Source organism: Passer montanus, unplaced genomic scaffold, assembly GCF_014805655.1.
Source record: "Passer montanus isolate IOZ18808 unplaced genomic scaffold, ASM1480565v1 scaffold89, whole genome shotgun sequence".
Classification (NCBI taxonomy): Eukaryota; Metazoa; Chordata; class Aves; order Passeriformes; family Passeridae; genus Passer; species Passer montanus.
In genome coordinates this window covers 1567932-1594321 of record NW_024374256.1, presented here as the reverse complement: position 1 = coordinate 1594321, position 26390 = coordinate 1567932, and the positions used below count along the sequence as shown (strand labels likewise).

General features: G+C 53.6%; 1 protein-coding gene across 4 annotated transcripts; it reads right to left on the bottom strand.

Moving 5' to 3' along the window:
• Positions 1-1408: 1408 nt before the first annotated feature.
• On the bottom strand, positions 1409-26390 carry RPS6KA1 (ribosomal protein S6 kinase A1). Of its 4 annotated transcripts, none has more exons than XM_039733816.1 (22): positions 26346-26390; positions 14700-14753; positions 10842-10958; positions 9954-10035; positions 9604-9684; positions 8939-9018; positions 8243-8349; positions 7659-7696; positions 7412-7554; positions 6841-6911; positions 6532-6620; positions 6356-6420; positions 5912-6014; positions 5333-5460; positions 4756-4881; positions 4166-4255; positions 3571-3729; positions 3214-3375; positions 2832-2908; positions 2603-2720; positions 2085-2222; positions 1409-1828 (listed from the first exon to the last, which is right to left on the bottom strand). In XM_039733816.1, the coding sequence occupies exons 4-22, from the start codon at positions 9982-9984 to the stop codon at positions 1706-1708; spliced, it is 1929 nt and encodes a 642-aa protein (XP_039589750.1). In that variant the 5' UTR covers positions 9985-10035; positions 10842-10958; positions 14700-14753; positions 26346-26390; the 3' UTR covers positions 1409-1705. The 4 variants fall into 4 exon arrangements, with proteins under 4 accessions (XP_039589750.1, XP_039589749.1, XP_039589748.1 ...); XM_039733815.1 differs by lacking the exon at positions 26346-26390 and adding an exon at positions 16117-16219; XM_039733814.1 differs by lacking the exons at positions 14700-14753; positions 26346-26390 and adding an exon at positions 12872-13106 and having other exon boundaries at positions 4756-4878.

Here is a 26390-nt window from a genome sequence, read left to right as displayed (position 1 = left end):
TCTCAGCAAAACATTAAATCTGTCTCTGCTGAGGTTGGTGGCAATACCAGTAAGAAGATCCACTGTGGACTGGAGCTGGCCTCCTCCTCTCAGAAGCACTGGACATTCAGGCTGCACTTGGAATACAGAGAGAAAGAAATTGTGACTATTTCAGCTTTTCACTGGCTGCTCACAGGACCTGCTTGGATGAGGCTACAGGAGAAGAGCACTGTGCATCTCACATAATCATTTTTATGGAATTCTCCATTTTAGAGCCAACTGGGACTGAACAAAGCAAGTTTCCTCTCTTGTGACATGATCAGCTAAAAGTAGCAGAAATTCACATGAGAACCTCCAGTCACATCCTCGAGCTCTGTTTGCAGCCCTTGTAGCAATCCTGCTGCTCCCAAAACTGCCACCACGGAACCACGGAGCTCTGGCAGTCCCTTGCAGCTCAGACTGGGGTGGGTATTTATTTCTAGCACAGTTTGTCTCCAAGTGTTGTTTCTATAAGCACAGAAGAGTCCTGAGAGTAAGAAATTCCCCATTCCTGTTGGTTCTTGCCTCATTCCAGGACTGGTTCTGATCACCTCCCACTGAGAGAAGGTAGCACGAGAGGCTGCCCTGAGCAGCACTGCTGGTTTTCAGGGCCTGATCAAAAGCTTTGCAGCTTTTCCAGAAGGCAGACAAGGAGCACAGTCCCTGCATAGCACGGAGGAACAACCTGGGAATGGCAGGAAATGCCCGGGGATCGCTGGGGGTCGCTGGTTCTGCAGCTCACAGTCAGTAACGGGACAGCCCCTGAATGACATGTTTATTGTACGAGTCAGAAAGAAACCCTGAGTCACCGGCTGGAGAACAAAGTTAAATTAAAAAATAAAGGGTGGTTTGGTTCAGAGGTTCCTGCTGAGGGGAAGGGAAACTCCAAATGGTAAAAGCAGCAGCCAGAGCCAGCCCAAAGCCTCCGCTTTGCCAGGGAGGAGGTTCTGTTGTCATCCCCCCCTGCACAGGTGACAAACGGCAGTGATGGAGAACTCGGAGATGGGAGAGCAGAGGGAAGGAATTGCCAAACCTAGGACGTGTCCTGCAGGAGGGCTTGGAAAAAACGTGGCATGTTTTGTTCAGAGATCTGAGCTGCTGGCTGGGCTGGGGCAGCACAGGAGAAAGGGAGAAACAGAGGCTGCAAAATCCACCTTACATGGAACAAACACACCGGGCTTGGAGGGGAGGGAGGTCCTTCATGGACAGGAGTGCTGCTGGCTGGGAGGCTGCAGGGCTGGCTTTGGGAAATGCATTCAAAGGTTTGAGGGAGGAAAAGCCCCAAAGCCTAAACCTCAAGTGTGACACAGCCTTCCAGCTGCTGTGGAGCTGGGGAGGATCAGTTCCAAGAAATGGTGTAGCGACAACAATTACCTGGTCCTACACAGGGAAGGGTGAATCAGAGCTGCTTTTTAGTGCCACTTGACATCAGTTATACATTCTAGTTCTCATATACACAGATGGATTTCTTTATAAATCGACAATTTACACGTCAAAAAAGTTTTACAGTGAAGTTCTCTCAGCAAAGATCAGTCCACGTGAGGAGGAGCCAGTCTTTCAGGAGCAGGAAGGCACTTGGCCTCTTGAGAGCAAGTCCCCAGGGGAGCCCCTGTGCAGACCCTGCCCGTCCCCTGTCCCCCTCTTCTGTAGGTGTGCAAAATCCGGGCTGTTTCTGCACCGTGGGGCCTCACAGGGTGGTGGAGGGGAGCTTCTTCACCCGCCTCTGTGCCAGGATGGAGGATTCGATGGGCTTCAGCTGAGGGCTTGGCTTGGAGCTGTTCAGTGCCGAGTACGTGGCAGCCATGGCGCCCTGGAGAGGGCACAGAGGAGTCACTCAGGGGCAGGGGAGCTACTTCAGACTCATGGCTTTACAAGACAGGGGACCAGAGCCACATCCACAAACAAAGCCAGCAGCATCTTTCCTGTTTCTTTAAGTCTCCCTCCTGCACTGACATGCTGTTAAAGAATCTCCCCTTTCTTTCCTCCCAAAAACCCCTGCTTGTGAGCCTGCCCTGGCTCACACCTCTTCAAACTTCCCTCCTGCTTTCCTACTCCAGATTTTGTACCTTTACAAGCTGAATGTCCTGGTGATTGAGCTGGCTCTGGGGTAAACTGTCCTTCTGGGTTATCCAAGGATGCTGCAGGACCTGCTTGGCTGTGAGACGCTGGTGAGGATCTACGTGGAGCATCTTTGATACCAGATCCTACAGGCATTGTTTGGAAAGTCAGACTTTAGAAGATTTCATAATTTAAATGCAAAAATATCCACCCGTGTATACCCCCAGATTAGGATTTAAATGCAGAGGCCAAGTTTGAAGTCCCCAGACATGAATGTCTTTTTATATGAAATATGTTTTTGGCAGGCCTGGGGGGTAGAACACAGAGCAAACCCCATATGGGTCAAGCACGAGGTTGGTTTTCCTTGCAAATATCACAGCCAGAGCTAAAACAAAGCTGCTGTGAGGGACTTGTGTAGGGTAGAAGCTGCAGTGCTGGTTTTCTTCTCTCTCTTGTGTGCACCCTCCCCAACCTGCTCTAAATTTACCTCACAGCAACCCCAACCCCAACAAATATCAAACCCTACCTTGGCCATGTCAGAAATAGTGTCCCAATTGCCCCCACTGATGGAGAACTTCCCCCCTCCTATCCGTGTCAGGATCTCTTCTGGAGTGTCACTGGGACCATTTGCAAAGGGAGTGCAGCTGGGGAGAGAGGAGAGAGCCCTGGATTTACTGACCCAGGCAGGAGGAGAGGCACAGCTGTCCCCACAGAGCACACTGGGGACAGGGTCACAGCCCCAGCCACTGCCTTACCCTGCCAGCATCGTGTACAGCAGGACCCCCAGGCTCCAGATGTCACAGCCCTCGTCGTAGCCTTGGCGTTTCAGGACCTGAGCACAACAAACAAAGGGAAAAAGTTTGTTTGGTTCCTGTCGTTGAGCTCATTTCAGAAGAAGGGCTTGACCTGGGTGCAGTCCGTATGCAAAGCTTCCAGAGCTGGACACAACAGCAAAGTCTGGGACTAAAATATCAGGATTCAAAATAGATTTATTACTACAAGAGGCATTTTTGTAATTGCCTCTTCTGCAGTGGGATGGAGATGGGAACAGGACAGACCCACTGTGCCAAGTGGGAGCACAGGTTAGGGGAGGGACGAGGGGACTACTGGAGGGTCTCAGGTCAGTAAGGTGCTCACCTCGGGTGCCACGAAGTTTGCTGTGTAACAGGGGGTCATGAGGAGCCCGTTCTCAGCCCTGAGCTGCTTGGCAAAGCCAAAGTCACAGATTCGGATGCTCTCGGGGTTCCCTGATTTATCCACGTAGAGGATATTGCTGGGCTTCAGGTCCCTGTGAACCACCTGTGGAGCCAAGAAAGGGCTGTGCTCGTACCCCACGTAGATCAAGGTCTGAAAGCTGCCTGGCCCCACATCTGTTTTGCCAAGAGGGCAACACCAGCAAGAAATAATTATGATGGGCAGAGTTACACCCTGGAGGAGAGGGAGCACAGTGTAATGCCAGGGAGCTGCCAGGAAAACAGTTGTGACCACACTCACCCCTTGGGAATGCAGATACTCCACTGTTTTACAGATCATGTGCAGGACTGAACTGGCTTCTCTCTCCGAGAAGAATTTCTGTCTGAGGATTTTATCCAGCAGCTCCCCTCCCCTCATGAGCTCGGTCACCAGGTACACGTACTTCCCATCATCGTACACCTGCCAAGGAAAACATGGGTGGGGAAATCAAAATGTGCTTCCACAGCTTCCCTTTTGTACTCCCATTGCCAAGGAGCAGACAGGGATCAGCAGCAGGCTTCCCCACCCCAGAATCATGGAATATCCCAACCTGGAAGGGACCCACAGGGATCACTGATCCAGCTCCTGGCCGTGCCCAGACACCCCAATGATCCCACCCTGGGCATCCCTGGCAGGGTGTCCACAGGCCCCTGGAGCTCTGGCAGCCTCGGGGCCATGCCCATTCCCTGGGGAGCCTGGGCAGTGCCAGCACCCTCTGGGGAAGAACCTTCTCCTGACAGAAACAGCAGCACGTGGAGCTGTGTCGCTGGGCTGCCCCTGCTGGGGCTGAACCCTGCCCCCAGCAGCCTGCACTTCCTAAACCAAAGCACAGGGAAGTCTCTCAGGCCACACTCACATCTTTCAGGGTGATGATGTTTGGGTGCTGCCCGTACCGCAGCAGGATCTCGATCTCCTCAGAAGGGTCTCGCTTGCTCTTGTCAATCACCTGCAAGAGTAGGGACACACTGCAGCCACCACAGGTGGGGAAGGGGCCAGGACAAAGCACACGAGCTGAGTTTGGAGCCCTGCAGAGCTCCTGTGCCATATCCACTCCGTCCCCTCATCTCTTTAGCTCTAGAAATCCTTAAGTTGCTTCATCAGTTCTGTCTCCCCACCCCACAACATTTTATGTCTTTTGTTAAGACCTGATGCAGCCACAGCTCTGCACAGGAAGATGAGATGCTCTCCCCCCTCTGAGGGAGGAGGACATTGCTTCCCTGCTATTCCTGGGGAAGTGCAGCTACCTGCACAGCAGCACAGAAATTGTCTTTTACATCCTAGATGAGCCTAAAGCTCATCCTGTTCCACTCTCTGCCAGGGCCAGGGACACCTTCCACTATTCCAGGTTGCTCCAAGCCTCGTCCAACGTGGCCTTGGACACTTGCAGGGATGGGGCTGTGGGCAAAGATGTAGCAGGGGAGCTCATGTGGGAGGGCAGTGCCGGACCTTGACCGCGTACTCCATGTTGGTGGCCTTGTGGATGCAGCGTTTGCAGACGGAGTAGGAGCCCACGCCGATGGCCTCCTTCACCACGTACCCGTCGCTGAACTGGACGTTCTTGCCATGAAGCTGCTGCCAGGGCACAAAGGACAGCTCAGCTGGGAGGGTTCAGGGAAGGGTTTGTGCAACATGATGAGTTAGCTGCAGCACAGAGAGAGCTGTCAGACTGTCTGCTACATCCCACAGCTTCTCCTCCCGGCGGGGAGCAGGAGGAGAGGAGCACAAGGCAGATATAGGTCAGTGGGCCAATGCTGCCTCCACCAAGCATGGTGCCTTTGCCTTTGGTTGCCCAGCCCATGGCATTACAGACCCCCTGCCAGCACAGATCCACCTGGGGACAGGAAAGCCACAGCCCCACACTGCCCTGACAGCCCGTGCACAATGTGACAGTCAGTGGTGATGAAAGAACAGGAGGCAAGAATTCCAAAGAGAACTGCCTCAGGCTCCAGGTGGTGCAGAGGTCCTGCAGACCTGGAGCATCCCTGCACCTCCAAAGAGCTGCTCCTCTGTCCCCATTCCTTACCTGCACAACTGAATGCAGGGCAGGCTGGGGAGGGTGGACTTTGCCATCCTCCATTAACCCGGTTGCCACGAAACTGAAGCCTCGGAAGAGCTGATGGGCCCCTGCACTCGGGGGCACACCCGGGGAATCTGCAGCAGGAGTTGAGAGACAGCTCGAGAAGGGCCTGAGGAGCAGAAGCCTCCCCCGTGCTCCCAGGAGATACTGTACTTCATTTGAGACAGGAGCCACACCAGCAGCACTGAGTTTACCCCTAACATCCCACAGAGACTCGTGGAATTGTCCAGCTTGGAAAAGCCCTCTAAGACCAGCGAGTCCAACAATTCCCCCAGCACTGCCAATGTCCCCAAGTGCCACATTCACATGACTTTGAAACCCCTGCAGGGATGGTGACTCCACCACTGCCCTGGGCAGCCTGTGCCAGGGACTGACAACCCTTTTGGGAGAAGAAATCTCCCTGATATCCAACCTAAACCTTCCATGTGCAGAAACCTTATCCTGCTGGTGCCGGATACTCCCTGGTATGAAGTCACAGAGTGACATCTCACAGGAAAGCTGGGCTTTGCCTCAAGTCATACAAACCTTTTGGTGTCCGTGACGTGAACTCTGTGTCAAAATAAAACGTGTCATCTGGCTGGCCCACTGCAGGCTTGAAAGGGGGTTTGATTTCCCTGCGGTACAGCTTCTGCAAAACACACAAACCCCAAAAAACAGCTGCAAAAACAGCTTGGAAGTGCTCCCACAGACACCTTCTCCCAAAGGGTACAAAGGCTGCTGAGGAATGAGGGCCAGGAAGAGATTTTGTGAAACTCTGTATCTTAGCATTTTGCTACAGCTCAGTGAATGACAGGCAGCCCAGGTGTATGACAGAGAATTTTGGTTTTGGAAAGGGTTATTGGAATGGATGGGGACAGGGACTGGTGGCTCTCCCATAGCTGGCCAGGCATCAGGACAGTGCTATTCCTGCTGCCAGAACTCTGTTAGTGGTGCTGAGTGGTGCAGAAATTTGCTCTTTCTGATACTCACATTCCAGTCGATGGTGGAGTAGAAAGGGTGGCGCTTGATCTCCTCTGCCCCATCTGGCCCAGACCCTGCAAGAGACACCAGGGTCATGTTGTACTGAACCACAACAAAGCCAGGCAGGCAGCACAGCCAGGTGTCACAGAGAACCTCAGAAAAAACAAAAAAAAAAAAGGTCTTACCTAATCTGTTGGCTGGATTCCTTTTGAAAAGGGCTCGCAGGAGACTCTGAGCCTCAGCGCTCAGGAACTGTGGCATGCCCAGTTTCGCTCTGGGGAGGAAGTTATGCAATCAGCTGCAGGTTTAAAGAAAACCCACAAGGCAACTGCAGCACCTCCACCCCCAAAATGCACAATCATCTCTCTGGCATTTCCACTGCACCCTTTAAACGCATGGCTGATATGGCACCAGTTGCCAAATAACGCCACAGAATTTCAAGAGCCCCCAGTTGCAACACCCCTACTGTGCAGACAGGAGGGAGAAACTCTTACTTGAGGATGAGGGTCATCGTCTCCTTACGGTCCTTCCCCTGAAAGGGCAGTGCCCCCGTAAGCATTTCAAACTGGGAGGGAAAGAGAAGAAGGGGAGAGTCATATCTGAGTAAGGCTCAGGGCTGCACAGATCCCACTGCCCCTCCTGCTTGTGAGGGGTCCCAAGCCTGGCTGTGACAGAGTCACAGGCACGGCGAGTTCCCAGCAGCAGCTTGGCTCTCGGGGTTTGCCAGGGAACGTGTCCAGGCCAGAGCCTGCTCCTGCCGGGGCCCTGGGATCCAGCAGCTGCCAGACGGTGGCACCAGATCTGCACTGACAGCGAGGGCCTGGCGCTGGGGTGGACACAGACACCCCCACACACCCCACAGACACACCACAGAGACCTCCGTGCATCCCACACACCCCACAGCCCCCCCACAGCCCAGCACCCCCTGGCACAGCAGCCTCCGGGGACCAGCCCCCTTGGGGCTCTTTGGGGGTGTGGGGAGCCCCCAGCCAGCAGGAACAGAGCTGTGTCTGCTGTCCCAGGGCAGGGGCAGCTGGCATTCCCAGTCCTGGGCAGGGTACCCACCATGAGGACCCCGTAGGACCACCAGTCAGCACTGTGCGAGTGGCCCTGGCGATTGACCACCTCCGGAGCCATGTACTCCACCGTCCCACAGAAGGAGTAGGCTTTCTTCTCGTGGTCTATGGCCTCCTTACTCAAACCAAAATCTGCACGAGAGAAAGCTGTCAGCACACTGCTCCAAACATTTCAAGCAGCTCTGTATTTCAGGGACCAACCTTGCTGGAGCCCCAGGCTTGGTGGAGCCCCTTACCTGTGAGTTTGATGTGCCCCTCTTCATCCAAGAGGATGCTACAGCAGGGATGGAAAAACAAGTTGTTATTGTCTTTGATAAGGGCTGGTGAGAACGAGTACAGCAAGAGATGGTCTGAGATCATCCTTTGGCTCCCAGAATCCAAAGGAAAAGTTATCTGTTAAGGAGAAGTTACCTGTCCTTTCTCCAAGATAGGAGTGGGACCAGGAGCAGCTCCCTCCTCTCCACACCCTCAGCTACACAGCAAACCAAAGGCCCCAGAGGTTACCTCCCTCAGACCCCCACATACTCCAGGCAAGGATAACCAAGCTGGAGTGGGCTCTGCAGAACCCAGCCTGGTCCCTTCTCCCTCTGAAGGCTCCCAGCTGCCTAAAGCTGGAGCCTGGAGGCTGCCACAGATCTCTGCTCAGCCTGTGGCACACACAGCTCCTGGCTGGAACCACTGATCCAAGGAGCCTTGGATTGGCACCACCACCTCCCACGTGTCCAGCCCCAGGGCCCCCTCTGGAAGGCAGGAGCTGTTCCCTGGCTCCAGGCTGGGCTGGGTGCAGGGCTGGGATCCTGCCTCAGCTGGCCACACATACTTCTCTGGCTTGAGGTCCCTGTAGATGATCCCCAGACTGTGCAAGTGGTCGAGTCCCAGTGCCAGCTCTGCCAGGTAGAACTTCACATCCTCCTCAGTGAACATCACCTGCAGGCAGGGGGAGAAAGCAGAGAAGGGCTGGGTTGCAATGCCAGCAGCTCCCCTGCACCTTTCCCATCCATGTTGCTCCCTCCTGCCCTTTCTAAGTTTTCCAGACTTCACCCACCGTTCATGGTTTGGATCAGAATGGACCTTAATGGATCCAGTGCCACCCCTGCCATGGCAGGGACACCTCCCACTGTCCCAGGCTGCTCCAAACCCTGTCCAGCCTGGCCTGGGACACTTCCAGGGATCCAGGGGCAGCCACAGCTGCTCTGGGCACCCTGTGCCACGGCCTCCCTACCCTCACAGGGAACAATTTCTTCCTTAACTCTAATCCAAAATGACCTTCTTTTCATTCTTGTTCTTTAGGAGATGCTCATCTGAAGCTGTTGCAGGGGTGGCCACCTGTGCTACTGCTTTTCTGCTGGAGCACAGGGCTCCCACAACAGCCTCTCCTGGTGCCAGCTCTGGTCTATCAGCAGCCTGGAGGCTGTTTTCACCCTCTCAAGGACTGCAAGGGTCAGTTACTGCTGCAGGCCATAAGCAGAGATGAGCTGAGCCACAGCAGCCCCCCGAGATGCCAGAGCATACCCACCTCTTTGGAAAGCCGAGTGAAAAGGTCACCTCCTCTGAGGAAATCCAAGATGAGGTACAGCTTCCCCTCCGTCTGGAATGCTGAAATACAAGCCAGGGCAGGAATCAGAGCCGTGCACTGAGGGAAGGCTCCGTGGTGTTACATTAATCACTTAAATCCCAGTGGCTCCAGCTGGGCACATGCCCTGCGTGGTTCCTGGGTCAAATGCAGGTAGGGCTGATGGGGTAAAGGAGATGCTGAAATGGGAGCTCCCCACAGCACTCTGGCACTGCAGAAAATCCTCATTTTATGGGGGTCTGGTTCCCTTTCCGCCAGTGATACCCTCCTGAAAGGGCTGTTTTCCCAGGAGAGGTGCTGGTCACCTTACAGGAACAGAGCTGTCCTTGCCTTCCCCAGAGTCAGAGCATTAACCCTGCCAAACTCCAGCTTGGCTAGTTAGCTCTGCTTTCTCAGTTTCTCGTGGTTTAATGTTTTAATTCCAGGGATTTGATGTTTAAACCTCCTCTCCCAGTCCATGCTCAGTTCCCCATTCCCTAGCTGGAGCAGGCAGTGGGACCACAGATCCTTCCAGGAAAGGGTTTGTGTTCAGGGGATTGTGTTTAAAGGCAGGCAGAGTCTGCTGGAGCTGCAGCCCCTCTCGCAGCAGCCCAGTGAGGCCCACTCACCATAGTGGAGTTTCACCACAAAGGGGTGGTTGACATCAGCCAGGATGTCCCTTTCTATCTTTGTCCTCAGTCGGTCCCGCACTGTGGGAAGAGAGGAGCAGCTCAGACACAGGAAAAGGCCCTGGCCAGTGTCCAGCCCCATCCCAGCCTAAAGCACCAGGCTCCTTGAGCCAGGTGTTTTCCCACCTCCATCATGATGCTCTTAAACAGATGAAAGAAAAGGAGGATGTTTTGCTGGGATAAAGATGTTTCTCTTTCACCCAGCCCACCCCAGGGCCAGCAGTGACATTTCCCCAGTGCTCTTTAAGTCACAGAGGATCAGAGCACTGCAGGAGGAGTCTCCTTCCTACCTTTCAGTGTTGCCTTCTTGAGCACTTTCATAGCATAGAGGTGGTTGGTGTCTGGGGGAGTTATTTTTCTCACCAAGAAAACCTGAGGCAGAAGAACACCACATTCACCAAGTACTAAACACTGGCAGTAGGAGCTGGATGTTTCCCAAATTGGCAAACCCCAGAGTGTCCCTAAGAAGCTCAAGCTTTCCCATGGAGTTTCCAGGGAAGTGCTGTGTGTGGACTCCTCTCACCCCTCAGTTTCATGTTGCACTTTCCTCCTTTCCAGCCTTCCACTCCTCCTGACTCCTGCAGCTCCCCTGGGGCTGATGCCTGGGAGCTGTGACTGGAGGCACTGGGGCTTCACTTTACCACTAAAGCCTCCTGGTTTGTCAGTCACATCAACTCTGGAGTTTTATCTCCTACCCTTCCCTGGTGTCTCATTCTACCTGGTTTTAGGGAGCATCAAAAGGACACCACCTGCAAGTGGTGGGCTTGGCAGTGCTACTGGTTGGACTGGATGACCCCAGAAGTATTTTTCAGCTTTTCTCTGATTCTACAAAGCCTCTGCTGCATTTGCTCAGGCAGCAGCACACAGTCCTGTCCAATCCCCCACTGTCAGGTGGTAACTGACTGACACCAAGCTGATTTAATGTGTCAGCAGATGGTCTGTAAGAGACCTGGATTATTGAAATAGATAAGAGCTACAGGCTACTTCCTTCCTCCTTCACAGAACTGGACCGTAAACAGGGGCCAAACCCAGCCTGGGGCACACAGCAGCAGTTCTGAGAAAGGAGGAACATGCCCAGGAACATTCCTGGGAGTCAGGAAAGTGGTTTTGTTGGGGATGGTTCCTTTCGTCACCAGAATAATTTCCCTGGCGTGGCACATAGGAAGAAGTGATCTCACCTTGCCAAAAGAGCCCTGTCCCAGCACCTTCAGCAGCTCAAACTGTGAGGGATCAGCCTTCTCAGAGCCCTCCTTCACATGGTGTGTGATGTTGATTTCCTGCACGACACCTTCCCCCTGAAACAGAGGGCACACGGTTGGCAGGGACTCCTGACAAGGGCCAGCAGCCTTCAGGGATTATGGGCCAAGGACTGCAGCTCCAGACTCACAGGAGCCACGGGGGAGAGAACCATGAAGGCTGGTGCTTGTCACAGGTATCAGCATCTGCAATCAATAAGTCAGGGTAGGGAGGACCAGGTAAATACAGAGCCCTCCCTCCCAACCACAGGAGCTGCTTTGAACTGCATTTCAGAAGAGTGCTTGAGAAGCACCTTCCTTTTTGAGGCACTGGTAGCAAAAACAGGAGTGTTTATGCCACTAAAAATCCCACAACACAAAAAATACGGCACTGTTGTCAAAACAGGGCCAGGGCTGGCAAAAATCAGACATGTTGGAGCCCATCTGCTCAGCAATCTGAGCAACTCTGCAACATAAGTCTTAGTGCATCTTCAGCACATACAGATGATGCTTTAACAGACTCCAGCCTTCAAGAAGATTGAGGGGAAGCCAAGGTCTCTGGCACATGTTTTGTTTAAAACACATTATTTTACTTAAAAAAAATAAAGAAGAAAAAATAGCTTTAATCAGCATAAATAGAATGAACTCACCAAGGGATCTGGGCCAGCACAGCCACAGACCCTGAGGTGATGCTGAAACACCTCCTATTCCCAGCAAAACTTTTGGACCCAAAGGACAGGAATTATGTTCAAAAATGCATAAAACTCTGCTGTCCCCAGCCCTGAGGAAGCTGTGGCCAGCAGAGGCTGCAGAAAGCTGGAACTACAATTCATTTTTTTCCCTTGCAGAGTGGGGGAAAAAACTTACACTTTGTTTTCTAGACCTATTCAGACACTTGGTCTGGAACCACCTCATCAAAGCAGGTTTTAAAGCCAGCCAGAGGCAGGTGCCAGCCCTGCCTGTCCTGCCCAGCCCACTCCCACCCTCTGGTGCCCATGGATGTGGTTGCCCACCCACTGAGCTCCCTCCCCTTCCACTCTCAGGCTGGGCTTTTCTCAGTTTAGGAAGTGGCTTTGTTTCCATGGTGGGAGCTCTGCTCTCTCCTGTGCTGCTCAGGCACTCAGGGCAGGGGCACAGGAGCTCCCTGGCATTATCCTGCCTTTCCCTGGGCTTGGTGATCACAGGCAAGAAAGATCCCCTAATCCCTTAAACAACACATTCTTGTGTTCCCGATGATCTCCCAGCTTAAAGCAGCCACTTTGCACTTCTGGGTCCATCTGGAGGCTTAGTCCCTGCAGACAGCTGCTGTGAGGAGCAGCTTCCCACCTCCAGAGCTGGAGCAGGAGCTGGCCAAGTTCAGCTCCTCCTGCCAGCTCAGCTTTCCAGAGAGAGAACCCACAGCAGGGAGAGACACATTAGGAAGAAAATCTTCCCTTTGAGGGTCCCTGGCAAAGGTGCTCAGAGAAGCTGTGGCTGCCCCTGGATCCCTGGAAGTGTCCAAGGCCAGTCTGGATGGGGCTTGGAACAACCTGGGACAGTGGGAGGTGTCCCTGCTGTGGCAGGGGTGGCACTGGAGGGGCTGTAAGGTCCCCTCCAGCCCAGACCATCCTGTGATCCTCCTACCACAGAAACACTTTGAGAAGCCATTTGGCATCTTGCTGACACAAGGGAGGATTTTCCCTCATGGACTCATCCACCAGCTTGGAATTCAACACTCAGGACTCTTGTGACGAGCTCCTACAGCCTGGGCTGGCAGCACACACAAGTCTCCAGCACAAAACCACCAGTGTGCCACTGAGGTCAGCTTCTTCCAGAGCCCCCACAACAAACCATCCCAGAAGGCAGAGAAAGAAAAGCAAACCAGAGTGCCCTGAACATCCAGCGGCAGGAAGGGAAGCAGAGGCAGGTGGCAGCAGGAGGTGGCAGCGGGAGATGGCAGCAGAGGTGGCAGCAGAGGTGGCAGCGGTACTGACCGGGCTGGCGAGCTGGCTGGGGGCAGGCAGCTGCAGGCTGCAGGGCTTGGATCGCTGCTTCCTCTGCAGCCAGAGCGTCAGGAACGCCCACACACGGGGAAGTTTGGGGTCCCTCTCCATTGTCCCATCCCGATCAGCATTGTCTGGCCCCGCTGCGGGCTCGGGGCTCTGCAGGAGCAGCAGCAGCAGCAGCAGCAGCAGCAGCAGCAGCAGGAGCTGCAGGAGCTGCAGGTGGCTGCACCGGCGGCGGATGCGCAGTGGGGACGAGACTCGGTCGCACGAGAGGTTCACACTCCCCCTCCCCAGCAACAAAACTTTGTGGTTGGGGCTTTTTTTTTTTTTTTTCAGGTTTGCTTTTAAGAAAATAATAATCTCACAGCTGCTCGCTGGCGTTTGGGTTCCCTGGCTCTGACAAGACACCAATAGAAACCACACAGAGTCTCCTTAAAGTGATTTCCATCTAATGCTGCCTGAAGTTCATGTCAGGCTGGGAGCTTTGGGTATTTCCACAACAGGGGAAATCGTGAGAAGCCACTTTCCTCTCTAAAACAGAAGAGAAAAACTCACAGGAGCCCACCCAGAAGTGTGACAACACCTTGGAGAGCTGCACATCTCTGCTCTCCACTGGCACAGGGATGAGGGGGCACCCATGATGGGATCTCTCCAGGAAGGTTTAGATTGGCATTCAGTCCTTCACTTGCCTCATGCTGCACAAGAGTTCTTGCTGTGGAGTCTGGAGTTATCTGAGAGCCACCCTGAAGGTCCACAAGGTGTTTTTAAGGGCATTTCTTGTTTCTGAGCCCACCATGGCTCAGATTATAGGCAGGACAGAGCAGAGGTATTCAGAGGGCTTATTTTGCCTCCTTCCCCCTCCAAACCTGTTCACCTTTGACCTTTCCATCAGGACAGACAGATGTTTCCTGCAGCAAGACCCCAGAGGGTGCTGGTAAGAAAGAAGCCCCTTGAAATGAGTCAAAAGGCACCCACACAAAAGGAAACAGCCCCGTGTCAGCGCTGATTTCTGAGTTTCTCCTGAGAGTGCAGAGGATGGAACCAGAGAGAAATTATGACTGTCTTGCCCCCTCTGCCCCCACCACGTGCTATTTGAGAACTGATAACGAAAGAAACAAATGACTGAACAGCAGTGAGGCAGCTGGGCCCAGCCCCACCACGGTGCCCCTGAGCTCCAGGGGCTGGGGCAGGTGCCAGAGCATGGAAAAGCACCTGCAGCTGCTGGCACAGCAAGACCTGCTTCACACCAACACCTCCTGCCTTCTGACCCAGCCCAGGGAGGGAGAAACCCTGTCCACCCCGTGCTGCCCAAGAGAAGCACCCATTCCACAGCAGCTCCGTGTTCTCAGTGTGGGGGAGCAGCAAACTCCCAGTGCCTGGGCCTGGCAGGAGCTGATAAATCTCGTTATGACCCAGACAATTTTTCATGTTGTGTTACCAGCGTGGGAGAGGAGCCTCAGAAAGGCAAGAAAATCTCCCCTGTACATCCACGCAACCAAAAGTGCCCGTCCTGGCTCACTGACAAGATCAGAAAGCCACAGGAGACATAAATGGCAGCACGGAAAGGGGGTTGGTGTGGGGAGGAAGGAGGAGGAGGAGGATGAAATCAAGTCCAGGATGTCACATGAGCAAGTGAGCAATAGCTGCTCTCTGCACAGCAGTCCCACAGAGCTGAGAGGGGCTGGCAGGGGAGGCAGGCAGGAAAGGGTTTGGTTTTCAGAGAGGTCCCTGCGAGTCTGCTCACGCCCTCGCGTGTGGGACAGAATGCAAATGAAACAGATGAGTCTCCCTGAGGTGCCCACTGCAGCTCTCCTACCTTGTCTGCCGAGTCCACGAGGTCTTTCTCTATCCAAGTGATGTCAGACTTTGCCTGTGGGACAACAAACAAACGTCAGCACAGAGGGGCTGTGATTGTCTGCGAAAGTTTTCCCAAAGAATTTGTTTGGTAAGACCAGGTGAGCTGTTCACAGCCACTGGGGGTGTCTCACCAGCCATTGCTCCTCAGGATGTGATTCTGAGCCGTGTGGTGGCTCCAGGACAGCACTTGGTCCCAGTAAATAAATTTGTATTGATTTGATTTGATAAACTCCAGGTGACCTGGAGGTGGGACAGGAGCTACTGAGAGGGAGAAGAGAAGGAAAAGCAAGCCCTGAGGAAGGGAGGAGCTGCGTGAGAACAGTGAGATTAGAGCAAAGAATTAACTGATTTTCAGCTCCAGGACCAAATCAGATTGAAGGGGCCCCTGCAGTCACCTCTGCACTGCTGTGCCCTTGCAGGGGGAGCATCTGGAGAGGGGGACTGTCCCACTGCTCCAGGAGCAGCAGGGTGACAAATCTGCCAAAGCCACAGCTTCCTGAATGAAAAGTGATCACAAGACCCCCAGCAGATCCTGGCCCAGGGATCCCTCCCACCCACCAGGAAAGCAGCTCCATCCTGGCTCCTTCAGACCAGGCCCCAGCCCCTGCCTGGGTTGGGGTGGGAGGGTTGGATTCCCACAAGCTCGGACCTCTGCAGGTCCAGCTCTCCCTGCTCCTGGGGGCTCCCAGCACCTGCTGCCACCCACAGCCTCCACAGAGGCATTTCCCACAGATTCCTGCACTGCTGGAATGAGATTGGCTTCTCCTGGAAAATAAAAGCCCAGGAAGTTGCTCCAGTCAGAGGAGGAGACAAGTCCTGCACCTCCCTGTGCCGCCTTCGCAGGGCACAGGCGGCTGAGTCACCCAGAGCAGGGGCTGTGCACAGAGGAACAGGGGGTTTTCCCAACTTCCAAATACAAGTCCTGTTTGCTACTTTCCCCCTTTTTTTGTGAGGGAGGATTTTACAAGCCAGAAGCCAAGAGACAGGTTTGTTTTTGCTCGCGTTTTGTCACTTTGCTGGTTGAGACCGTCACATCTAAATGCAAGAAAAAAAAACCACCCTGCAAAAGCTCGAAACAGATTCTGCTCTTGGCATTTTGCTTCCTATTCATCAACAACTAACCAGAAGCTGTTTTAATTTCTGTTGCTTCAACACATGCTCTGGTCCCAAAACACTCCCAAAATCTGGCAGCACCTAGGAAAGACACTTCTTAGAAAGCAGTCATACCCTCCAAAATGCCTTTTCCAAAAGAGTGCCTAATTAAACCTGGATAAGGTCTGGCTCTGTAGGATCAGGAATTCCCTGATTCCTTGTGTCCTGCAGAAGAGACAGAGCCCAGCACGGCAGGCAGAGCAGGTATTTTATCAGACACTTGCCTCCTGGATCCTTGGCTTGCTGCGGAAGAGGAGCCTCAGCATCTCCAAAGCTTTGGGCTGCTATCCTGCCATCCTTCCCCAGCTGGTTCCTGAGCTCGCAGCCCGAGCGGCGCCCGAGCCCCGGTGCCGTGGTTGTGTCACTGGGATGTATTTTGGGAGTTTTACTGAAAGGAAACGGCGGTTTCGTATGGGGAAATGGCTTTGTGTGGCCATGGCTGCACAATGCAGCAGCCAAACGAGAACACTGCCTGGCTTTACGGGTGCTTAGGCATGGAAAGAGCCATCAGCAAATCTCAGTGGGCTTTTCAGGAGGATCAGCTCAGTCCCCCCGTCACACACACGAAAACAGGCTCAGAAAGAGCAATTTCAGGCACTGCACAAGGCAGCAATGAGCAACTGAGAGTCTCAAAATTTCTTCCTCAAAATTTCTCTGCCCCTGCTCTGAGCAGCACAAATGCAGGGATGCTCTCCCTGTAGGATCAGTGGAATTGCAGCTCTCCGGGGAAAGGGCCAGGAGGCAGCAGCAGCTTCTGGATCAGCACAGGAGCAAGGTGGACCTGCTGGGGAAGGCCATGAAGATATTCCAGGGACTGGAGCCCCTCTGCTCTGCAGCCAAGCTGGGAGAGCTGGGGGTGCTCATCTGGAGAGGAGAAGGCTCTAGGGAGAGCTCAGAGCCCCTGCCAGGACCTAAAGGAAGGCTGGGGACAGAGTTTTTAGCAAGGCCTGTTATGATAGGACAAGGAGTGATGGTTTTATGCTAAAAGAGGGGAGATTTAGATCAGATATAGGGAAGAAGTGTTTTACAATGAGGCTGGTAAAACCCATAGCTGAAAGCAGCAGTTCCTGAGGGAACTGGGAGTGCACATGTGGCTCCCCATTTTCCTTGCATGGAGCAACAACCTCCCCGTGGAGCAGCAGCTCCTGCTTGGGAGAGAGCCTGGCATCAGTGGGGCTGCAGCTCTGCAGAGGAAGCGAGGTTGGAGTTTGTGGAGAGCAAAGGCTGCTCTGTCTGGAACATTTTTCAAGTGGTGGTTCTCAAAAAGGGGAACAAATAAAGTAAAGAAACCTCCTCACTCACTGCCTGCCCTTCTGCAAAGGCCTTTTTTGGGCAGGGCTGGCCCTCGGCCTCATTTGCAACAAAAGAGTTGGCCAGAACCTGGTACTTTTGACTGTGCTTCTGTGGTGGATCCTCCTCAGTGCTCCTGGGAGCCCCCAGCCTGAGAAAAATCCTGCAGGACACTGAGCAGAGACATGGCCCAGGTTGGGAAGGGTTCAGCTGGGGGTACCTGTGCCTTGGGGCCACGGACACTCTTAAAAGAAGAGGGAGATTCTTGGAGCAATCCTAGAGGATCTGCAGGGGGAGAGAGGCTTCCTCAGCCCTTTAACTCATACTGAACAAGGGTGTTTGCTGACAGACAAAAGCCTCAGGGACACTGGGGCCTGAGGAGGAAGGGACACCGCGGGGTGGCTTTGAAGGTGGAAGTCCTGCACAAAGTCACTGCTACAAACACAGCCTGGGAGCAGCGGGGACCTGGGACTGGAACTTGCCAAGGAGGGGATGAGGACAGGGCAGATTCCTGGCAGGGTTTGCAGGAAGGGATTACTGACAGGCAGCAGGGCTGCACGTTTCACCCCACCACCCCCAAGGACTGTTACTGGTCTCCTGAAACACAAAACCAACCAAAAATGGGAGAGCGAGGAGAAACCCAGAGGACACAGTCAGGCCTCTGCCCACTGGGGGTAACCTGGTGTCCAGAAATCCTCAAATTCCCAAATCATCAAAGCCCTCGTGCCCAAACCCTTACACAGCCAAGGCAGCTAAAGAAGGGAATGATCAGCTCCATCCTGGTGTGGAAAACATCAGGAGTCTCCCCACACATGGCTTAAACAAAAGTCTGACTCCTGGAAACGCTCTGCCATCCTCCTGGGGGCAATTCCTCCCCACTCACAGAGGTGACCAAACTGTGTAAAATTAACCTGGTGACTCCTGGGAAGGACTCTGCTGCTCCTCCAGTGATCCTGGCTCCCCACAGCAGGGCTTACATGCAAATCTCTAAAAAGGGAACAGTGCCACGGGACAGGCAGTGTCACACTGGCACCCCTCGAGCACATTCCAGCAGGTGGCACTCGGAGCATCTTCAGTGTGCAAAATGTGTTTCTCGTCTGGGGAGCCCAAAGCCCTTCATAAACACCCCTCTGGGAAGATTCAGCACCCCTGAAACAGAGGGATCTTGGAAATTGTTAATGGATGAAGGGTTTTCTCAAGCAAAGCCTGAGGCTGAGGAAGGGAGGAGGCAGATGGTGCCTCACACAGCTGAGCCCCTGTCCTTGTGCTTCACAACATCCTTTTTGATCTGCTCAGTTTTTAACCAACTCGTTTCACAGGGAAATCAAGATATCTTCTTTATGTCAGAGGGCTCAGGTCGGTTTTGGGATGGAGAGAGCAGAGAGGGTCCAGCACAGGCACCCCCTCACTCTCCCCAGGTTCCTCCTGCTCCTGGCTCTATCCAGGGCTATGTTGGCAGCAGATCCTGAAAGTTTCTTCAAAAAATAAATTAATTAATACAATTTCTCCACCCTTTCCAGGCACCACAAGCTACAACTGGCCAGGATCAGCTGACAATGAGCTGTTTGGGCTAAAGATACAAGCTCAGGCAAAAGATGTTCCCAAACCCACGGAGAGTCCCTGATGGCTCCGCTGCTGCTGCAGTTCCAGAGCTGTGAGAGAGGCAGCCAGCAGGACTTTACACCCAGTGAAACGTGACACCGGAGAGGAGAACACCTTTAACAGCCAGGAGATAAGGAATTACTCAGTTCTGCAGCTTCTACAGAGCAAATCAGCCTCCAGTGCAAAAGAGCAGAGGATGCAGCCTCCCCTTCCTGCAGCCCTACACACACTTCCCAGCAGGAGGAAAGCTCTGCTCAGCAAATTCCAACCAGCTCAGGCTTTGAAGGTGGTAAAACCAGGAGACCCTGTCCCAGGCTGTTCCAAATGCAGAATCCCACTCTGAGGAACCAGCAGAAAAGCACCACCTCCCATCAGGGCATGGGGCAGTTCTGGTACTTTCAGTAGAAAAGCTGAAAACTCTTTCTAGCTGAATTATAAAATACAACATTGGTTTCACAACAAGAACCAAGACTTGTTTGCTGCCCTTGGAGTAATCGTGGGATGTGGAAACTATTCTGTATTGCAGGAACGCTGGAATTCCACACTCCTCCCACAGCACACAGGCTGCCCTCCCCTTGCAAGGCACACAAAAAGTGTCTCGGGACCTGGAAAAGTCTTTGCCTGGTACCTGCCGGGGTTGGTCTGTGCAGGCAGGGAGAACCCAGCTCTCTCCCACCCTCTGGGGAGATCACACGTGTGGGACACGCTGAGAGAAAGGGATTGTCACATTTTGGGGGTGGCTGTGAACTGCAGCAGGGTTAAAAGCAAAACAAACCCTGTCCAAAACACACCCCGAGCTGTGCATCACCAACACCCCAGTGAGAGTGCACAGGATGAGAGTCTGCTGGAGCACAGCTCTAGTTTATCATTTAATGTCATAAAACCATGGATGCAGCCAGCAGCCACCCCCTCCATGGCTCAGCTGCTCCGTGTGCCAGGGACAGGACCAGAACATGGACATCACATCCATCCCAAATCTGGAGAATACATCCAGCCCCTTCCCAAACACAGAGATCACATCCAGCCCCTTCCCAAACACAGAGATCACATCCAGCCCCTTCCCAAACATGGAGATCACATCCAGCCCCTTCCCAAACTGGAGATCACATCCAGCCCCTTCCCAAACACGGAGATCACATCCATCCCCTTCCCAAACACAGAGATCACATCCAGCCCCTTCCCAAACACAGAGATCACATCCATCCCCTTCCCAAACACGGAGATCACATCCATCCCCTTCCCAAACACGGAGATCACATCCATCCCCTTCCCAAACACAGAGATCACATCCAGCCCCTTCCCAAACATCACACCACAGGGATTGCAGCCACCCCCACACTGGGAATACCGTGTTTTGTCCTGTTCCCCTCAGGAGCTTTTTTCTCCTCACTCTGTCCCTGTGGAGACCCCAGGGGTCCCCTCCTGGACCCCAAAGATAACCACTGACCCCAGTGCTGGTGCAGAGCCTTCACCTCCCCCTCTGACAGCAGTCCCAGCACATTTCCAATCCATATCCAGGCCAGCCTGGCCTGTCCAGTGAACTCCACCTCTCTGACAGCAAGAGGATCAGTTCAGCCACATCCCAGGGACACAGAGTGTCCTCAGCCCACTCAGCATTCCCAGAGCAGCTCTGCCCACCCCGAGCCTTCAAGCACAAACAGGGATAAACCCCCTCCTTTCCTCCTTTTCCACATGCAAAGGGGTGGTGTTTCCCAGCTGTGCTCTCCAGGACTGGCAAGGGAAGGACCTGGATTTCACACTGCAGTTGGGAAACCCTTCCTGCCTCAGAGCAGCAATGAGATCAGCAGGAGCTGCTGCAATGCAATCCCTCTGCTCCCACTGCTGGGAGGCTGCCCCAGGCACACACAGAGGGATTTCCTAAGGGAGAAGGAAAAGGGCTCCAGGCAAGGCAGGAATTCTAGATAACTGGGACTCCCCTCCCTGGATGGTGCCCACCCTGTGGCAGCCCTGGCAGCCAGCACAGTACAACCAGGGGGAAAACAGCTTTTGCAGCTTCACCTGGAGCTAGGGAAGGAATTTACTGCTCGTGTCCAAGCCAGGCTTCACTTCCAAATAAAGCTGGAGCTGGTGAAGCTGCAGGAGCTTCAGGCAGATTTGCCTGTGTGTGCAGGGAGAATCCCAGCCAGCATCTTGGCCAGCCAGGGGCCCAGCAAACCCAGCCAAGGGCACTCCAAGCTCCCATTTGCTGGGGTGGATGACCCAGTGACCCAAACCCAAACTCTGGCCCCTTAAAAAATCACATGTGAATGAGTTCTTCAGGGTCCTCTCCAGTGCCAGCCCTCACCACTGTCCCCTCCAAGTACAACACACAGTAACAGATTTTCAGGGTTTTTTTCCTTCAGTACAAGAGGCTTTCTGGAGACAGAACATGAGGCAGCTTCTACAAACTCACCAGGGGGATGGAAATGGCAGAGAAGAAACCGGAGTGGTTTGGATGGGTCAGGGACCATGTGGGAGGGCTGCTGGAGCAGACTCTGCTGCATTCCTCGTGTGCAAGTCCTGTAAGCTGACCCCTCTTCAATTATTCGTTAGAGTCTGCAGCTCATCAGAGACTCTGCTCCTCAAACAGGCATTTATTTGTGTTTTTTAAGAGCTCAGAAGCTGCTGCTCGCCATAGCCCAGCCCTGCCAAGGACACAGAGCAAAGGCTCTGCCAGGAACAGGCCAGGCAGCTGTCAGGCACTGCTGGAGCAACAAAGCCACTCAATTCCTTCAGCTGACAAGGCAGAGCAGCCAGTTTGAACTCAGAGCTTTACCAGTGACAGGGTGGAAAAGCCAAATGTTAAGAGTGGCCACAGCTGCTGCCCAGTCCCTGCAGCATCAAGGAAATTTCCAGGCAGCACCACAGCACACTGGAGATGCTCTGCTCCCATGTCCTGCCCAGCCACGGGGCCAGTGTGGCCAGAACACTGCTGGCTGGGAGCCCCAGCAGAGGGGCAGTGGGCTGAGAAGGGATTTGCTGAGGTACCTGCCTGTTCCCACAGCTCCACAGCTGTCCAGGTCCTGGAGGAACCAGCAGCAGCTGTGCAAACAGGCACAGAGCAGAGCACTCACTTGTTTGTTTTGAAACCCTTCACGTTAAGAGGCTGAGGTTAGTGGTGTCCAGCACTGAGCAGCATCACACCCCTGGGTGTGGGTCCTGCCCTGCTCTCAGCCTGGAGCTCAAGGGCAGTGCTGGCCCAAGAGTTCTCCCTCACCTGGACCCTCACAGGTCAGGCTGGACAGGAGCAACGTGAGATAGTGGAAGGTGTCCCTGCCCACGATTCCTTCATGCAGGGAAGAACCTGTCTGCAAGCTTTGCCTGGTCAGGATAAACCAACAGGAGCTGCACAGATCTGGGGGAAAGCCTCACCTCTCTCTGTGCTGCAGTGCCCAGCCAGGCTCAGCCTGCAGCACCTCCTGCCTGGGGCCTGAGGCAGAGCACAGCCCTTGCTCCATCTCAAAGGTCCCTTTTATGGTGCAGAGCTCAGTTCTTCCTTCCCCAGCTCCCCCTGTGCTCTGTGATTATCACCCCAGAACAGGCTGATCAGCACCCTCAGCCCGTTCCCCAGAGAGAGTGTGGGCACACTCAGCACTGCAGTTCCACTCCTCTGCTTTTCATGATGAAGTGATTTCACTAATTGGGTGTTGTACTTCCATGTACAATTCCTCATGCTTGGCACCTGGGAGCACAGCTCACCCCTCAGCCAAGCTGGCTGCAGAGCAGGCTGAAAAACTCCAGTTATGAGAGGCTCCATTTTCCCACTGAATTCAGTTGCTGTTCCCCAGCTGAACAAGGACCAATTTCACCCAACCTGGCAATTAAAATTTGGAGAACCAGGGGAGAATGAGGTTCTGTACCCAGAGAGGCTTTTAATCACCACCACCAAAGAGGATGAGAAAAAAATCCATCCTTGTAGCCATCCTGCACTGGATCAGCAGCCTGGTGTTAGGGATGTGGCCATGATTAACCCTGTTTTCAGTGCAAATTCAAAACACAGCCTCATCCCATCCCAGAGCACTGACTCTTCCCCAGCCCTAACCAGCACAAGGATCTCACAGACATTCCCCAGGTAAACTCTGAGGAATGGGGCCTGCAGGGGCTTGTGTACCACAACTGTTCTTGAAAGGTAGAAAACACAAGAGCTTGTGAAATGCACCAGCTGTCCTTGCTAGGAAGCTGAGCTGGAGCTCCAAAAGCATCAAGAAAGTACCAGAACAGGGCCAGCCTGGCCCAAACCATGCCCTTGGCACCTCTGCAGTGACCACATCCTCGAGCTTCAGGTGAGATGGCCACGGGGGCATCACACTCCAGCAATCTCACAGCACCAGCTGTGGGCTTCCTGACTCTTTTGAGGAACTCTCAAGGATTTCCTCCTTTTCAGAGAGTCTTTGCTTGTGGCCCAGGCCCACGAGGGCTGTGCTTTGGCAGCATCCTGCTGGCAGGGCTGGGGAGGGACAGGGCTGCCGCGGGGGCGCGCGGTAATCGCCGCTGCCGCCGCTTCAGGTTATTTTTAGCAGAGATCACAGAATGAGCTGCAAAAGGATAGCACAAACCTGGAAAAAAGGTGCCTCTTCCCCTTGCAGCTCTCCACACACAGCACAGAAGGGTGTGGGAGGGAGCCTGAGCAACCTTCAATGTGAGAATAGTCACCTTGGTCGGTGACGGGCACTTGGTAAAGCCAGAGCCAGGAGCTGCTGCTGATGTCTACCCAGAGAAAGAACTGAAACACACAGATATTCTGGGTGCTGCCTGTTCCCCCATCTGCAGCATCTCAGGGCAGAGCTTGCCCTCAAGAGAACCAGGGGAGAATGAGGTTCTGTACCCAGAGAGGCTTTTAATCACCACCACCAAAGAGGATGAGAAAAAAATCCATCCTTGTAGCCATCCTGCACTGGATCAGCAGCCTGGTGTTAGGGATGTGGCCATGATTAACCCTGTTTTCAGTGCAAATTCAAAACACAGCCTCATCCCATCCCTGTGAGCACTGACTCTTCCCCAGCCCTAACCAGCACAAGGATCTCACAGACATTCCCCAGGTAAACTCTGAGGAATGGGGCCTGCAGGGACTTGTGTACCACAACTGTTCTTGAAAGGTAGAAAACACAAGAGCTTGTGAAATGCACCAGCTGTCCTTGCTAGGAAGCTGAGCTGGAGCTCCAAAAGCATCAAGAAAGTACCAGAACAGGGCCAGCCTGGCCCAAACCATGCCCTTGGCACCTCTGCAGTGACCACATCCTCGAGCTTCAGGTGAGATGGCCACGGGGGCATCACACTCCAGCAATCTCACAGCACCAGCTGTGAGCTTCCTGACTCTTTTGAGGAACTCTTGGATTTCCTCCTTTTCAGAGAGTCTTTGCTTGTGGCCCAGGCCCACGAGGGCTGTGCTTTGGCAGCATCCTGCTGGCAGGGCTGGGGAGGGACAGGGCTGCCGCGGGGGCGCGCGGTAATCGCCGCTGCCGCCGCTTCAGGTTATTTTTAGCAGAGATCACAGAATGAGCTGCAAAAGGATAGCACAAACCTGGAAAAAAGGTGCCTCTTCCCCTTGCAGCTCTCCACACACAGCACAGAAGGGTGTGGGAGGGAGCCTGAGCAACCTTCAATGTGAGAATAGTCACCTTGGTCGGTGACGGGCACTTGGTAAAGCCAGAGCCAGGAGCTGCTGCTGATGTCTACCCAGAGAAAGAACTGAAACACACAGATATTCTGGGTGCTGCCTGTTCCCCCATCTGCAGCATCTCAGGGCAGAGCTTGCCCTCAAGTTAAAGGTATGTGTTTACAGGAGGGATTTAATTTGTGCTGGTAGCAAACATACCTTGTACAAACTTGGAAAACGCCACTGAGGTTATTTCAGGAGCGCGCAGCAGAGCTTTGGGTGCTCAAAAGTTACCCAAAATGGGATTGTCAGACACTGCTTACAGGCATTTTGGCCACGGGGCCTCAGGAAAGTGGAAAGCAGGACACCTACAGCAGCACAGGGCTCTTGAGGCTTCCCTGCTCTGGGATGTTGGAGAACTTGCCCTCTGCTCTGCTCCAGCCTGGACTGCACATCTGTGACCCACAGAGCATCAAAGGGAACCTCAAGTGCTTTTTGGCTTCTATCCCATGATCTTTCTGTGGAATGGCACCTACAGAATGGAATCTGCCAGGGTTTCTCTCAGTGATGTCCTTCAAAGAGAAAAAAATCCTGAATGATTTTTAAAGCAACATCCATCAGCAGCATTTAGAGAAGGGCAGTTTAGCCAAGTGTTTGAAGATGAAAGAGGCGAAGTCTCAAACCTTAGAAACCCAGCTGGAATGCAACCAGAAGACACAAGATTCCTTTTTCCCCATGCCAGAGATGCAGGCACAGTGAAGAGTTGTAAACCCACTGTTCTCAGGGGAGGGAAGTGCAAGTTCCATTGACCTGAATTCATCTGACCCAAAGATTTCTTTGCAAGCCACTGAAGAAGTGCCAGGCCAGCTCCAGAGTGGGACAGAGAGGCAGAACAGGCAGGGAAGATTTCTGGCACTGCTGGAAATCCACAAATGTCCCAGGGGAAAAAATAAAACTGGCTGAAATGTAGACAACTGGGGTTTAGGTTAAAATGTCTTTTACTAAAAATACAATGTAACCAGCTGGAAAAACAACCCAGCAAGCCCCCAGAGCCTTCAGCAGGGCTGATGATTCAGAGAAGCTGCCATAGGGCCCTTGCTGGGGGTACAGAGCTCGGGAAGGCTGCCCAGGGCAAATCCAAAGTGTTGTGTCATTCTGCACGGTCAGAGCATGGCTGGGTCAGAAAAGGAAATCCTGAAGGGATTATGATTTCACAGTACTGACATGGCTCTTCTGCTCTGCAGGGAGTGCAGGACAGAGGAACTGGCACAACCAGGAGACACCCTGGGGACAGCATTGTGCTGATCTGGTACCTGGGGAGGGCTCACAGCACACAAATCAAGTCCTTCCACACCACGCTGCTCATGTGTGGAGCAGGGTGAGCTGCAGGTGTCTCAAGAAGGAGCAGCAGGTTCAGATCCCTGCCCCAAACACAGGAGACAGCAGCCCAGGTCTTTCTGTCATTCCCAGCTGATGCTGACAGGGATGCAGAGGGCAGCTTGGCAGAGGTGGAGCCTCTCCCAGCCCCACCAAGGCAGGAGAATAAACAGATACCAGACACTCAGCAAGGGCAGCTGTGCCAAAACCATCAAATACTCCTGTACTTCTCATCCCAGCTGGCAAGATCACAGCACAGAGAAAGGCATAAACACAGCACTGAAACACCCCAGGGGCTCTCACTTCTGCCCTCAGCTACAGCCCCACTCCAGGTCACGAGTGCTGGACTGAGGTGGCCCTCTGGAAAACCTTCCAGGCATGTTTGGATGACCAAAGGGACAGGAAGACAGGAGTTTATCTTTCCTCTTCCCTGTCTCCAGTCCCTTGCACTCCCACGTGCACTCCTGCAGATCTACAGAGCAGCAGCTTTACAGGGTTTAAAAATAACCATCCCCATCCTGCTCCCGAGTCAGCTCACACCCCCCACGCTCACAGGGACCTGCAGAGGTAACCTGGGGCATTTTTTACCTGGGATGGAGGATTCCCACCTTCTTCTGGAGCTGGCTGCCCGTT

What these genes read in the sequence shown, in the direction of transcription:
- RPS6KA1 (XM_039733813.1), bottom strand. Translation starts at nt 12,991, where the DNA reads ATGGAGAGGGACCCCAAACTTCCCCGTGTGTGGGCGTTCCTGACGCTC. An exon ending in GAATCCAGCCAACAGATTAG is followed by an intron (nt 6,421 to 6,531) that starts GTAAGACCTTTT and finishes TGTCTCTTGCAG; the next exon opens with GGTCTGGGCCAGATGGGGCA. An exon ending in ACATCATCACCCTGAAAGAT is followed by an intron (nt 3,730 to 4,165) that starts GTGAGTGTGGCC and finishes TTTCCTTGGCAG; the next exon opens with GTGTACGATGATGGGAAGTA.